The sequence below is a fragment of the Bombus pyrosoma genome, linkage group LG11, assembly GCF_014825855.1.
Source record: "Bombus pyrosoma isolate SC7728 linkage group LG11, ASM1482585v1, whole genome shotgun sequence".
NCBI classification, from domain to species: Eukaryota; Metazoa; Arthropoda; class Insecta; order Hymenoptera; family Apidae; genus Bombus; species Bombus pyrosoma.
In genome coordinates this window covers 6073346-6089058 of record NC_057780.1, presented here as the reverse complement: position 1 = coordinate 6089058, position 15713 = coordinate 6073346, and the positions used below count along the sequence as shown (strand labels likewise).

At 37.4% G+C, this 15713-nt stretch overlaps 1 protein-coding gene and 1 long non-coding RNA gene across 7 annotated transcripts in view; one reads left to right on the top strand and one right to left on the bottom strand.

Moving 5' to 3' along the window:
* The window catches only part of LOC122572621 (voltage-dependent T-type calcium channel subunit alpha-1G), a 107555-nt gene that overhangs the window by 21823 nt on the left and 70019 nt on the right, over positions 1 to 15713 (top strand). For all 6 annotated transcript variants that reach the window (XM_043737786.1, XM_043737785.1, XM_043737788.1 and 3 more), the window contains 4 exons: positions 8648 to 8759; positions 10912 to 11045; positions 13454 to 13551; positions 15525 to 15696. In XM_043737786.1, coding sequence (XP_043593721.1) covers positions 8648 to 8759; positions 10912 to 11045; positions 13454 to 13551; positions 15525 to 15696 — 516 coding nt within the window. The remainder of the gene's footprint in view (positions 1 to 8647; positions 8760 to 10911; positions 11046 to 13453; positions 13552 to 15524; positions 15697 to 15713) is intronic.
* LOC122572647 lies at positions 6293 to 15525 on the bottom strand. Its single transcript, XR_006318523.1, has 3 exons — positions 15374 to 15525; positions 9538 to 11009; positions 6293 to 7471 (listed from the first exon to the last, which is right to left on the bottom strand). It is a non-coding gene; the product is annotated as an uncharacterized LOC122572647 (long non-coding RNA).

Below are 15713 nucleotides of genomic sequence, written 5' to 3'. Positions count from 1 at the left end.
TAATTCTTATGTTATAGCTTGTTGAGAATTTTGCATCTTAATCGCTAAATTTACGCTTAGAATTTATATTAGAATAGTTGTATATTTATTTGATAAACGATTTCAAAGATATTCATCGATACACATTTGCACGCGTCTCACCTTCTTCCGTACCAGACTATAAACCGAACAATTTACATTCCTTTGTTTTCGAGACACCGCGCACACACATACTTTCACATACTCGTATTCACGTACATGTATCACTACTACGCGGTCAATCTAATCTAGCACATAAAATTACGCGTATCTCAACAATATCTATTACTGAATTTGGATATTTCTTCTTTAACTGTAGGTATGTTAAGGTCGCGATGTATCGTTTCGCTGGTAACATACCAAGGTGCATCTATCAATTGTTGAAGAATTTCTATGTTGAAATTACTCGCTGTTCCCCATAGTTGAATCCCATAGGTCCAAACAGGTTTTAATATGGCGATAACCGAATATGTAGCTAACTTGTCTTACAGGCGGCATATTAACCCTCTGCACTTGTATGTCGAGTGTGATTCGACATTAGTTTTTATCTCAGCAGCTCCTTTGTCGACGTTCTTTCATGTCCACCTTTTTCTGTGAAACGTGCGAAAGAAATGTTGAGGAAAATATTTGGTTGGTATGATCACTAGTTCCTATATGTTAAGTTGGTACGACCTCTAACGACACTCCTTTGTCTTTGGCGTCGGCCACGTGTTAATTATCCGGGTGTATCCTGTGTGTTCATATGGCTATACATGGTGGTGAAATACAGAACGTAAAAACTGAATCTGTGTGAATCAATAAATATCAAACTCCAAAACCTATTTAATAACAAGAGAAGCAGAATTGCATCCTGGAAATTGTTTCAAGATATATCATACGCTTAAAAATTACAAAATACGACAGTAGTGTGAATAAAAGTGGCATTTAAGTGAATTTCTTTCTTCCTTGATTTATTTAAATTGTCTTATTTCTTAGTTAAAGTAAATTTCAAATAAAACACTTAAAAGCTTTGGGAGCTGTTCGTAACGAAATTGAAATAAAATTTGCAGTGCAAAGGGTTAAAGAATGGCATCGTCATACGATAGAAGCCTAGATTATTCGATTACATTTGTACAGTTGGTAGAGACAGTCACGATAGAATGGCTGTATTATTCGACTGTCTCGGTATTCTACTATTCGAATGATTTAGTATTCAAATATTCTGCTATCTGACAGATTAATAATAATATTTGATAATCGATAACGTCGATAATATTCAGTACAATAAATAGTTGCACGCGTGCTGTGACGTATAATCCAACTTTGAAACAAATTTAGAAGCTGCGCAGGGAAAAGGAATGTCAAGTATCTGAAGTATCTCTCGTTCACGCGCGTTGCTGGTCGCTTCGTTACGATCACACGTTTTCGTTGAAACTTTCGGTTAAAACGTTCGTCTTAAACGCGAGTGTAAATGAAACGCAAAATATAATTTACATTTTGAAATTGTCAAATTACGTTCGCAACATGTTTACGATAATTTCGTTATAAACGAACGCTATTCCGCTTCTGCAGTCCGGAACAAATAATCGTTTCTTATTTAAATTCGTCCTCATTGATGTGTTTTATTTTTATACCTCTGGAATCCTGTGCTTTTTATGCATAATCGATGTGTACAATGATTAATCAATATCTTTCATACGATGTGCACCGTGCAAGAAGACGTTACACCGAGTAGACGTGGCAAAATGGTTAGCTTCGAACTGACGCGTCGTTGAAAGGGTTAAGGGCAAGGGTGGTAAACTTGGTCGCATGCTGAATTACACAAGAGGGTCCCGAAAGTGGAGTTAACTTGTTGTCGAAAGGATTAAAGCCTGAGCTTTGCGAGGCTACAGACAAGCGATGTACCGTTCGATGAATTTTGCCTCGTAAAATCCTTAAAAATCGTGACAGCTAGTGACGATATTTCGATCATAAATCTTTATAAGATCGAAAAATGTCTTCTTCGTTAACGTGGTTGTTAATTGACGAGAGAACAAAATTTGATGGATGATAGGAATCTTTTAGGTTGGCAACTAAGTGATTGCGGGTTTTGTCAATACCACCTAATGACAAAATCCGCAATCACTTAGTTGCCAACCCAATACTAAATTCAACTTCGAAGAAACATTTCGTATGTCGTTTATCGATAACATAACGTTAAGTAGTTTAGTTGCTGGAAGAGCTGTGACGTAGAAGATTTGATTGATTCGATGTAGAAGCGTAGAGGATCAAAAATATTTGATCTTATTGACGGAATATAAAGAAATCTACTCGTATTAAAATGCTTCTTGCACGGTGCACATCGTATGAAAGATATTGATTAATCATTGTACGCATCGATTATGCATAAAAAGGACAGGATTCCAGAGGTATAAAAATAAAATACTCTGATGAGGACTAATTTGAATAAGAAACGATTATTTCTTTCGGACTGCAAAAGCGGAATAGCGTTCGTTTATGACGAAATTATCGTAAACACGTAGCGAACGTAATTTGACAATTCCAATATATAAATTATATTTTGCGTTTGTGTATAATCGATACACGAAGAAACGGCATTGATAATCAGGTCTAACAGCTTGTTAAGAATGTTACCTCTTATATCCAAAGAGCTGGCTTTTTCCGATATATGAATTGCATTGTAAAATAAAGATAAAAGTCCAAATAATCAAACGATAAAACACGAAGCAACCTAATACCATTTCACATATCGACAATTAGGTTGTCCTGAAAGTTTCTTTCGTTTCATAAGGTGATAATAGATGAACAACAATTTCTGTTTTATGTTATTTTATCGAATTAGGTATGATCCATTTCGTTCTATTTTTATTATTACGTTTGTGCATAATTCAATAAATGAACATAAAACGAAAAACATTGTGCGTCTATTATTTCTTTATAAAACGAAAGAAACTTTTCGGATAACCTAAAAAGAGCACCTAAAAAACGAAGTGAAAAATCAAGTACAACTCGTTAACGATCTTATCGATCTGACGAGGCGTACTTCTAACATGTCGATCGGAGTATAAGAGCGAAAGTAACGAAAGACATTTTGTCTCGTCAGATTAGCATCTTCACGCGAGAAACGTTCGAACGTGGTGAAGGCCATCAGCCTTGTAGAAAGCCACATAACCACGTAGTGTCAGTGGCCTGTTAACGTATCGTGTCGGAACGATGCGTTGCGTGCAGCGTCGCGCGATTCATGCGCTTTTCCCTTGCAACTCGAAATTCACCGCCTTTTATTACCCTATAAAACGCCAGTTCACGCGACGATGTTGTTTTCTACGCTCGACACATTCGCGTTATACGATACATTTTCCACGATTCGAATTTTTTACGCTCGCCTCGTCCTTGCGAGTTGTAAATCTTCCGACAAAAGGATACGCGATAACATTGTTGCCGGAGTACGCGTTACTACGCGCGTGCCATTCCTCTTTGTCGCTACAAACGAAAGTTGGTCAATCGCCTAGTTTCTATGCAGTTCATTAGACACGCGAGGCAACGTAATGCTGGCGACGAAAATCGTCGTATCGCTAAGTTTTCCAACTTTCTAAGTCCCGCTATCGGTGGTTCCGTTCGCTTGCCTGCTTTTCCACTAAGTTTCTTGCATAGCATCGATGTAAAATTTATGACAGCCGACATTATACAAAACAAGGGGAATATGTCCGTGATAAACTGCTTATAGCTTCTCTCGCTTTGAATTATTTTCGATGCATTTTCGATGAGTCTCGCGGAGAATTGTCGTTTATTGGCGTTCGCCATCGTTTCCACAGTTTTATGACGCTCTTATTTAGAAACACGGCGTATCCCGGCATTAAATAAAGATTTTCAGATTTCAGAAGATTTACTAAGATCCCATCTTATTGATGGTGAACGTATGTGGAACGAATATTTGTTTTATCGAGATTTCGGCGACAGCGTGAAAGCTACTGTTTAAATATTACAACAATTACGAAGCGCGTTTGTATTGATTTTTATTCGCATATTTCTGCTATAAACTTTATTCAAGTATAGTTTAGGGGATAATTAGACGATGAACGAGACCTTTAACAGTAGAACAACCGATGGTTAACACGAAGCTATTTCTACCAAAAGCAGGTAAATGACTGGTGAAAATGACTGGTATTTAAAAAGTACCTAATAATAGAATATTTTTATATTTATTGATTTATTACTTTCTTACAGAAGCGATTCCATGTTATTTAGTATATTTTTCGTACTATTAATCCATCTGAGACCATGATCCCTAAACGAGGGTTGACATATTTATAAAATTGTAGAACCCTGCATTTTCACTGCTGTGGTATTTCTAACGTTAGCATCTAGCGATCTAGCGATCGATCGGCAATTTTCCTGATAACTGATATCGTCGTATCGAACGATACGCGGTAAAAATTTGAAAAACGTGTGGCAAGTTGTACGAAACGAGGAAACTGGTTAATTGAGGTTCGATAAACAGATTGCAGGACCATTTTACGCTTTGACGAGTACCAGCCATTTTGACCGGTGTTGGTATAAGTAGCCACGATATAGAATTATTTTCAGTTCGAATACGTGAAAAGCAAAATAAAATTCATTATATTATTTTTTTAGTTGTCGTTGCGAAAGTCATTACATCATTGCGGAAAAAGATATAACACGAAGTAGGAATTTTAAAATAAAATTGTAGAACCAGTCAATTCGACTGGTGTGGTAGTTCCCGAAGATGGCGAAGAAAAATGATTCAAACAAAGGAGAAATTTTTGTTAAGAAAGTGATAGATATGGAAAGTTGGAATCGTCCAGGTTGAATCTAATCGACTTCTCGACATAATCGAACCTAGTGGACCAATTTGAATATCCTGCAAAAGTTTAAAGCGTATCGCGATGACTTTACACAAAAATTTTCTTTGCGATATTAATCCTCCATGGTATCGAAATTATAATTAATTATATTTAAAGATCAAAGTTACAATTACGATATTCTCATTTCTCAGAGACTCGTACAGGAATGTTCGTTCATTCAAAAAGTAAAGGCCACTTCGATCCTTTGGCCAGAAGTGTATACACTCTGTAAGTGCACAAAGGATAAAACCTAACAAACACGAAGATGGTACCCCGCCGGGGGTAGCCACCCACACGATAATCAAACAGCTAAAAAATTTCACCAAATGTCCAAATTGGACAAATTGTGAATGTAAATTATTAAATAAAACGAAAAGAGAAAACTCTTTAAGTGCTTGGATCTACTAATTACGAGCGATAATTTAGAAGAAGAAAAATCAGCAGAGAAGTAAGAGAATCTCGTTGACTTCTTCCACGCTCCTTTTACGTTTATCACCCTGTTAGATTCTGATTTACCGATAATTTCTTAGGAGAATCGTCGTCTATCCACGTTTTGCCAAGATCTATCTATCGTTCCATAAATTTCACGACGACCCTATTTACGTAGAAACGTGACAGTCCGAGTGACTGACGGCCTCCACACGCTCTTGTGAACGAGCTGGACAAAAAATGCCCACTCTCTGCTCGATTACCAGTGAAATATCATTTGGTCGTTTATCTGACACGAGTGAAAGCTCGAGTCACGCATCGAGGAGGATAGTGTTTAGGTAATAGTCACTTGGCAACCGTGATCGATCTGTAAGATTACAGTTGCGCCTTGTCTTATCGATCGATCGTTTTGTGACGACACGATGGCGAAATGGTAGAACACCGGCTAAATTGGTGTGACAGGGTGGTAATAGCGGTTTCGAACGGTCTCCAGTGTGTAAAGCATTCGCTGACCCCTGATCGCTATATCTGACCCCTTATTGGTAGAGGCCAAGAAATTATCGGGAAGAAATAAAAAAAAGGACCATCAGTTTGGTCCATTCGTTGTATCAATTGAACGTAACAGCCAGGGAAATGAAAGGTAATATTGTTTTACGATAACAGCTCGTTCGATTATTTCATAATCGAATTACCGCGGAAGAACGACGATGTTCATTTCGACTTGTTAACGGAGTGTGTATTGTAAATTGAACGAGTCATCTTTCGATCCTCTTCTTTTCTTCTGTCTTCTTTCCTTTCTTAAATTTCGTATTAATCTTTTTTTTATCTAATTATGTAGATTGCCGATGTTGACGCATTTACAGTCGTTTTAAAGATACGTGCGCGAGAATTAAAAATTAAAATCAAGCATCTTCATCTTTCATTCCGTTTTGGTATCGCTCTCTTCAAATCATTGCTTTTCAGAACGATATAAATTGGCATACGTAGACTACTCGCCATCTGATAACATGTTACAGAACGTCGTACGTTGTTTATTGGTCTTCATACGAGACGGTAGGAGAAGGACTAAAGTCGTGGAATTGTAAAAAATCGAGTTTGAATGGTAAACGTATTTTTTCCCCGTCCACTGAAGGTGACAAAAAGTTCCACGAATAATGTGTTTCGTGCAACTTTGAAGCATGAATATTTTTCGCATATTTTAGTGGCGAGAAGTTCTCAAAATTCGAAACTCTACTTTCGAGGGTTGTTCTCCCAACGTGTTTACTTACTGAAATTTCCACCTTTTTGCGCGTTATTTTTCTTCTTGTTTGATTTTTATTGAAGATCGTGCCCTTACTCCAACTCGAAACCATATTTACGTTATATTCCCGGATTTAATATATTTAATGTTCGTATGGAAACTCGTGGAAATTTCTGCTGACATAAATTTCCTATATTAATAATTGATTGATAATTAGTAATTGAAATGGAGTTCTCATTCGTTAGTTAGGAGACAGGATATCGTCGAAAGAGAAAAATCCATCGATTTTACGATTGGTCGAAGAGAAACGGTAAAATGCTGCCAGTCAGTTCTTTCGCTTTATCTTCTACGGGGCGCGATAAAAAATTTCGTTTTTTAACGCAATTTCGCCAAGGAGAGTGTCGCCGTAGCGTGTGTCGCATTGTGCCACTGTAAAACGTGCAAGCTTTGTATTTGCAACGGTTGTTTCCAAAAATTCGTCGAACTTCGGAGAATACGATTTCGTAGAGGTCTCCTACAAGCTTTGCAAGCTTCGAAGCTTTACTAAAATTACGTCATCGATTCCGTATGTTTCTCCCTTGAAATATGAAAATTGAATCTGAGTGGGCGGTATATAGCGCGAGCGTAATTCGGTTGAAAAACAAAGAAATTTTTATCTGAAAATTAGTTATTTATATCGCGTCACCTTTATGAACGTGGGCAATTTTAATATTAAGCCGGTGTCCTGAATTAGGATGTTCTAGAACAGCGTCTTTCTGTGATTTATTTTAGAAGGGAAAGAAGGAAATGAAGTTATTGAATTTGGAGGTATGGTTTTATATATATTTAACGAATACAAAATGATTTTTTTTAATGTGAAAAGAAAAATTATAACAGATTTCTAGGACTATTTCATGAGCTGCAGTTTTCAATCGACGTGAAAGATCCACCTCGTAATTCTCGACTGAAACGAAAAACCAAAAAAGGATTAAATTATTATATATTTTTCTTCTCGACGAACTAAAAAAAGAAAGGCAGAAAATAGTGCGAAAATTAAAAATTTTGGCGGGTTTAAAGAAAAATTGCGTTTCTTTAAAAAGAAAAAATAAACTCTAAGGTGCTATAACAATTATTTAAATAAACTTTTTGACCAACTCTTTTAGTTATATCTTTCAGCTAATTCAGGACACTCCCTTAAAGAAAAGAGCGGACGTAACGTAATACATTTAGTTTCTTAACGTATGATAATTCGTGTAGCTGGATCGAATTTTGTTGTGTATCTTTTTTAACAAATTTTACGGATAGAATAATTTATTAAAAATTTAACGAAAAGACACATTTTATTCGTACAAATATAAATTATTTTAGAGAACAGTTTCATTTGAGATATTCAGAAGCTGTTTGTCTTGCAAATTCTTACTTACTATGATTAATATGAACGACAGTGCGCCTTTGTTTTCAGATTACAGACTGCAATTAATATTACGATAAAAATGAATTTCTAATTAACTAACGTTACCTACAGAAACAATTGACAAGAGCTCTGTCTCGTAATTGCTAGCTACGTTGCTAGCAGCGCTGCCCGTAATTAACTAAATGGCAGAATATTTTGACACGAACGAAGCCGTACAACTATGTTCGAGCTAACGATCTCATTCTTGCGAGAGAAAGATGTCTCAGTGATTCGATGTCATTGGAATATAAAACGGAAGAAAATTTATTCCCATTAATTCCAAGTATTAAAAATTTGAAGATTGTTAATATCGATAAAAATTGTTACATTGTTAATCACGAACGCAAATTACATTATGGACGTAATTATGAACAAAAGATTGATAGATGTTTAAGTCACATCATAAGTTAAAAGACGATATTTTATTTGCGAGAATCGTCGGATTTCTATTAATTTGTGTAACAGCATTTACGTAGTTTTGCCAACTCATGTTGTAACTGATTTTTCATTGAGGATACAGCGTTAATTTCCTTCCTGACACGTGGAACCCGATTCGAACGATTAAAAACAATTCTATTTGTTCGTATTTAAACGATAATACGTAACTTTCACCAGGATAATTTGTGGTTAGCGTTAATTAATTGTCAAAACGGAAAAAAATTATTTTCCTTAACATAGTATGATCACGTGGTTCGAAAGAGTGAGCATGATGGTAATTCTTTTAAACTGCATTACACTGGGGATGTACCAACCGTGCGTCGACGATCAGTGTGTGACAAACCGCTGTAAAATATTGCAAGTATGTATATTTATTTATCTCTCTATATATAAACATTTTTTATAGCTACTTTCTTTCAAGATTTTTTTTATAATTTTAAAGATTTTAAAACAGCTAGCTTCGAAGATAGCAAGCGAGTCTCTGTTGAAACATCGATTTCGCTGTGCGAAGTAGATAGGGAACGTTAGAATCAGACTAGTTCAACGTGGCTGAAACTACTGGAGTCTGTACAGTTCGGTGGAATCTATCGAATCTACTTCAAATATTTGAACGTACTGCTTCTCTTTTCTCGTATGGAAATTAATATTTATAAAAGAATATACTACAATATTATTCGAACCTTTCATAGTGGATTATAATATTCGAAGTAAGCGATTAAAAAATTCAGTAATCAATTTCAAAATTTCTTCTCGCTAAAATTGTCTCCTTAATCGATCGTGCGACCGAATACATATTTTTCCACCCTGTTGGACATTGCAGAAACTATTCTTTATTTGATCGTTTACAAAATTTCGTAAACTCGTCATCCATTTTTGATTATGTTCGTGAACATTTGTATCAAATTTACAATAAGTTGTCCAAAGTGAAAATAGCAAATATGGATCTGCCATGCCTTTCTTGCGTACTCTTCGTACGTATCTGTGAAAGCCATTTGCAGCCATCGTTAATTACGAGTGATAATTGAAAAAAAGAAAGAAAAAAGAAAAAGAAGAAAGGCCAGAAAAGATATAATTGAATCTCGGTGGCCTTTATTTGCTCGTTTTCGCTTGTCACGGTGCGGTGTTAAGCTCAGATTTACCTTGGCAAAAGGTTGCAATTACAATTCCGTGCGTCACGATTTATAGGTTGCTGCACTTTCCACTGCAGCTTGCGCGATGAAATCGCAACGCTCTTTCTCTTTCGCCGTTTTTATGTCAGCGTGCGCGACTACGCTGAATAATTTTAATTAGTGATACGACTTAATTATCAAGCCATACAGAATATGCGTATAGAATTTAACCAGTTGTTAACCTGTTTTTCGCCTCGTTTCGGGTCAGCTCTGACATTCACGTGTATCCCATTGTTAATATCCGCTAATCTGCATACACAGCTCGACCATATACTACGAGAAAAATGTTTTGTTATTTTACAAATGAATTTGAAGATATTCAGTATTACTGGAATCGAAAAATGCGCGCGTGATTTCACCGAGTCCAGCGATTAATCGAGAAAATGGATCAAAATTCTAAAAACCAATAAACGCTATTTCGAAGATTAAATTTCTATTATGCAATCCACAAATGAAAATTGAATTTTAATTTCGTTGCAATCCTTCGGCTTTCTGTTATTCTAATCCCATTTGTTTCGATCATGAGAAAACATCTTCAGATACCCTAAGAATATTTTTGACAGAAGGATTGAAACGACAAATCACGAATTTTCCTTCTCATTTTTCTCAAACGTGAAAAAAAAATATTTCAACCCCTAAAGGCTAAAAATCCTTCACGTCTATTTTAAGTTGAAAGCTTAACAAGATCGAATTAAACAGAATTAAATGTTTTATCGCTATTCGATGTTATATAAAAAGGGGGAAAAACGATTGTCTGCGCTATCGGTTACAAATAACCACATCGCAACGCGATGATATTGCAACAAACTTCGCGTGGGATTCAAACAAATTTCGCTTATCGTAGCTTTCAAGAATCGATCGCACAAGAAAGCGCGATTCAGTCAAAAACCATCGAACTGATTTACGAGGCTTAGGAACACGTTAATTTACACGTCCGACGATTCAAATTAACGTCGGTATAAAAATCCCAGCGAAACTCTGTCCCTCCAGGTTCTCTGGAAAACTTCGTGTCCCATTTTCGTTCTATCTTTGTTTTCTGGCTCGTGCCAGAAGAAAAATGAAAAGAAGAGAAAGAAGAGTCGCGAAGAAAGTTTCCTTCAAAGAGAAAAAATGTCAAGGCACGAAAGTCTGGATGCAGGAGGCGATTGATTAATTGCGCTGTTTGTCCTGCTTTCCACGTTTGGTTTCACACGTCAAAGAGAAAAGGGAAGCAAACGCGATTGAACAGTAGTCGGTGGTTCGACAGCTAATGCAACTTGCTGCTCTAGTGTCCTTGATCAATTACGCTCGATCGGGTTAAGCGTGTTGTCGTCTAATCGGCCAGCCTGGCCTTCTGGCTTACAGATGTTCGACGACATCATTTTCGCCTTCTTCGCCTTGGAGATGACAATCAAAATGGTCGCGATGGGCATCTACGGAAAAGGAACGTATCTCGCTGACTCCTGGAACAGATTGGACTTCTTTATAGTAGCGGCTGGGTGAGTGTTCGTCGATCCTCCGTCTGCAACTTTATTTCTGTTCACGTCGTCTGTTCGCTGGGTCGTTCAAGTCCATGCCGATTTTTCTAGGTTTTCCTGTTTGCAAAAATTTGTTCGAAAATTCTTGAATATTCCTTCAGGAGTGCGAAATATCGTCCGACAGTCTGTACCGTTACGTTAATTTAATTTTCTTCGGAGCAAAGCAGAATTTAGACAAAGATGATATGGGAAGATTGAAAAATTAGTTAAAATCGCTGGTCGAAAACGACCCAGCGTGCGGATGGAGGGTTGATTGTCTCTTATTTCGCCGACTCGTACGCTCTTTCCTCGCGAATCACGTTCAGGAATGTACAGTCGCATTCCACGCGTAACACGGAACACGCCGCTGTTTCTGCATTCGTTGTTTTGTATACGACAGAATAATTCGGATATTCTATTCCGCCGGAATATGAACTTATCGTAGCTGGAAAATATGTGAACAATCTCACCTTAACAATAACATTTAATCGCGCGACAGATTTCTAGGAAGCGAAAGGTTCCTGGTGGGATAAAAAGCCTAAAAGTCGCTAACAAGTAGAATGGTTGCGTGTCTGGACGAACAATGCTCGGTGAAATTCCATTTACTTGAATCCACTGGAGGACAAACATACGTATAATTGGAGCTCATGCAGCGACAATTGTCTCACTGATTCACTTCATGACTTGCCATTTCTCATTCAACTAATTAGGGTTCACACATATGAAGATAAGTGAAGTCAATTAGCCGGGGAGTTCAATTACATCAGACGCCACGTAAAATTTTCCTCTGATACGGTAGAACGCTATTTCCCGAAATTCTATCTATCACAATGAAATCTTATCTCGATGTTAGAGCTATCGAACCAATGTAAACGATCTCCGTATCCGATCTCTCGTTTCGCCAATTATTAAAAACATGCAAATTGACAATATCAACGCTTACCCTGATTATCGTTGATCGCAATTAATCACGCATATTAATACAGCATATTTAATTGCGTTGAGATTATTAGATGTATAATGAGAGAGACGCGTGGATAAATTATAAGGTGGAAAAATATATTTGAAATACGGAAGTGAAAGGTACAAAAAATTGAAATAATAATACGAGCTGGCCCAGATCCGCGCGCTAACAGTGTTACTCTATAACTGAAAAAACCCCGAAGCCAACGTCGCCTGTCGACTGTTTATGGTCTGCCTTCGTCGTAGTCTTTTGTTTATACGCCGTCGATGGCTTCGGTGCTTTAGAAAGCTAAAAAGACCAGATGTAGAGTTTTCTTAAAAGCGGTGACCTTCAACAAATTGCAAGTATTAACGTAACCTAACGTAGCCCATTAAACTGCTGTTATTCCCGTAAGGAATCGCAGCCAGCGTAAAGAACCGCTCGACCATTTTACTCCACGAACTCCAGTTGTGTGGAATTTTTGTCGCCGTAAGATTTGGGTACGCGGAGTCGCATCGTAAATCTATTCGGACAGATTAGAATAGTTGCACTATAGATCGACTTTTATAAGCTTACGAACGAAGGAAATAATGGAAACGAAATTGAATGGAAGAGCGAAGAAAGAGCAAGGTACGAGAATAAGTTGGATATGGGGAATGAATAGAGTTGGCGTTTATTCGTGTGGAATTTTTATTTTGTTATAACGAACGAGCAAGTTGCGCGAAAGTTTCCCTTAATTCCGTGGTTGGTTCGAAGCTATGGAGGTCGGAACGTACTTCGTGGCAAGTTTCCCGTGAAATAAAGTTTCGCGGATTGAACGGTGTCACGCGGGTAAAGTTAATCGCACAGGTTCCATCGAGGTACTTAGGAGCTCGTGAAATTGATAAACCGCTAAACTCTTATTCAATTTTACGCAAGTCAGCCGTGTTTCCTGGTACCACGTTCATTCTGTTTTATAATTGAAAACGTAGCTCGAAGGCAACGAAATATTTCCTTTCTCCGATTATCCTTCAAATCGACTAGGTTTTCGTTCCACACGGGTCTTTTTCTCCTTACAATTTTGAAGGCAACAGGCACGTAGAGACGCGTACGAGTCGGTGTTAAATATTTACGGAATTCGTAGTTACGCGTGTTCACTTATAAATAAATTTACTTGGGATAAAATTCAATTACAAGAGGGGAACGTACAACGCGTTGCTTTCAGCAATCTAATTTAATTTCGACCTAACTTCGCAGAATTCTGATTGACGAATGCTTATTCAATCTCGAACGTTTCCAACGGATTCAGTCTAAATGAAATTTATATTTTTATTTTTGCCAAGCTTGCCGCCAAAGTTTACTAAATATTCGACAGAAAAACAACGCCTTGGCATGGAACAAATATTTGCAATCGGAATGAAATGTTCGACAAAGGTGAAAAACTCTATGTTCAATTATTCTATTTCAGTGCTCTGGAATATTGTTTGAACGTGGAAAACATGAATTTATCGGCCATAAGGACTATAAGAGTCTTGAGACCTCTACGTGCCATCAACAGGATTCCAAGTGAGTATAGAAAAATACAACTGGCCGCGTACGTTGAAAAACGCTGATTTTGCCGCTTTTACGATAAACAATTTTCATAATAGACAGGCAAATATATAAATCGTATATTTAAGCGAACCAACATTCGCGACATTTATTTGCTTCGATCTTTCTGGCCAAAATTCTGATCGAATAAAATATACCGAATAAATTTATCTGTTTCAAAAAAGAAATAAAAGAGAGAGAATGTTTGTCGTTATATCGATCATGTGCAAGGTGAATCGGAATCCAAAGGCACAGGGTATTGCCGAGGGAAGATGGTTCTTCGTTCAAAAATAAGTCGGGAAAGAACAAATAAAGTTTTATCCTACGGAGCTTTGTTTACAAGAAAATTGATTCTCGTTGGAAGCGTGTGCAATCGAACATAAATTGGTCCCTAATTTAATCCAAATCACCGGATAAAATTCTTTCCTTCTGTTTATCGGGTACCGCCATGAAGGGCAGTTTTTGTCGTAACGCGATTTGAATTTTAAAGGAGAGCCAAGAATTTCTTACTTACATATTCTTTTCTAACTTACTTGTAGTTGCTTCTCACGCCGTTTCTGAAACTTGCATAACTTGCAGCAGACGTTCATATTTATTTATAAACACTTGCATATTCATAAACGATCTATTTACGACGACTACCATCTACGAAGTATTTAATTGCAGAGAAAAATTCTAATTGACCGTGATAATAGCAAAATTAGTGGCAACAAAAATTCTGATTTCCCGCGATGGATTTGCCACGCCGAAAACTTTCGTTTCAAATTTCGACGTATTTTAACGCGGAGGATCGCCGTATAACGCGGTCGCATTATTCGTACGCTACGTTTGCAGTTAATACACGCACCGATCGATCAATTTTTCCAAATTTACGAACTTGTTATATCCGGCGCCTGTTGAAAAATATTTGCCGGTGCTTTTTTTTTATCCTTTTTTCTTTTTTTTTTTGAGAGTGTAACACCGACCACTCTAGCACTGGACTCGTTTCTCTTTCGATACTCTTTACGTTGCAGCCGCGATTGCAGCTTCTTTAAATAAAGTCGCGCGAAAAGAAGATCCGACGTTCTCTGTTCGATCGAATTTACATTTTTCTCAGCCCGCAATGATTATATATAGTAGGATATAGATGTAAGCTTAACATGAATGAACTTGAAAGAAGATTTATTCCTGAACGATCCAGATGAACAAATAATGAGCGGATCGATTTAGAACCGCGATACACTATATTTGAGTGTTCCGCCTATAACGAGTCCTTCGCTCCTCTCGCCTCGTGATTTCCTGCTTTTTCGCGCGCATCTCCATTTAGCGCCTTATCCGGATGACATTATTCTTCCTCCAGTGACGTACAATGGCTCACGAAAGTATTTGAACGTTTATAGAAATCCTTCGCCAATATATTATATCGTCCGTGCGATATTAAGCATTTTGAGATTTCATTAGCGACGTAATCAGATACGACTGACGTATATAGAAGCGACAAGATATTAAAAACAAAAGTATGTAATATTATAAATATTATAAAAAAGAAAAAATGAAAAGCGAAAAGTGTTAAAAATAGTCTGAAATGGAGTATCGAGATTTACCAACACAATGGACAATCGATCGTTGAAATACCTTCGCGATCTCAGCTAAAAGATAGCTTGTAATAAATATAGCTCCTAGCGTACGTTTCCACGTTTGTTTCAGAATTTACCGATGTAATCGCGGTGATCTCACTGCGATATTAACGAAATTTGAAAACATCTCGCGTAAGGAATTACGTTTATAGAAGCTTTCTTCGAATACTTTCCTGACTCACCGTAAACAGAAAAATCCTGTATTTGTCAGGCTGCTGGCGAAACTAGACGACACGATTGCGCCGCGATCGTTGCAAACAGCCGAGGCTTGTTTTAAAACAAGACTCGAGTGTCGTTGTTTTTGCGACTTTTTTGTCTTTTTTCTTCCAACAGGTATGCGGATACTAGTGATGCTTTTACTCGACACTCTTCCTATGCTGGGCAACGTGCTGCTGCTGTGCTTCTTCGTCTTCTTTATATTCGGTATCGTTGGCGTGCAACTGTGGGAGGGCATCCTGCGTCAACGTTGTTTCCTGAAGGCTTTACCCAACGTCAAATATCCCGAGTAAGTCTCAAACCGAA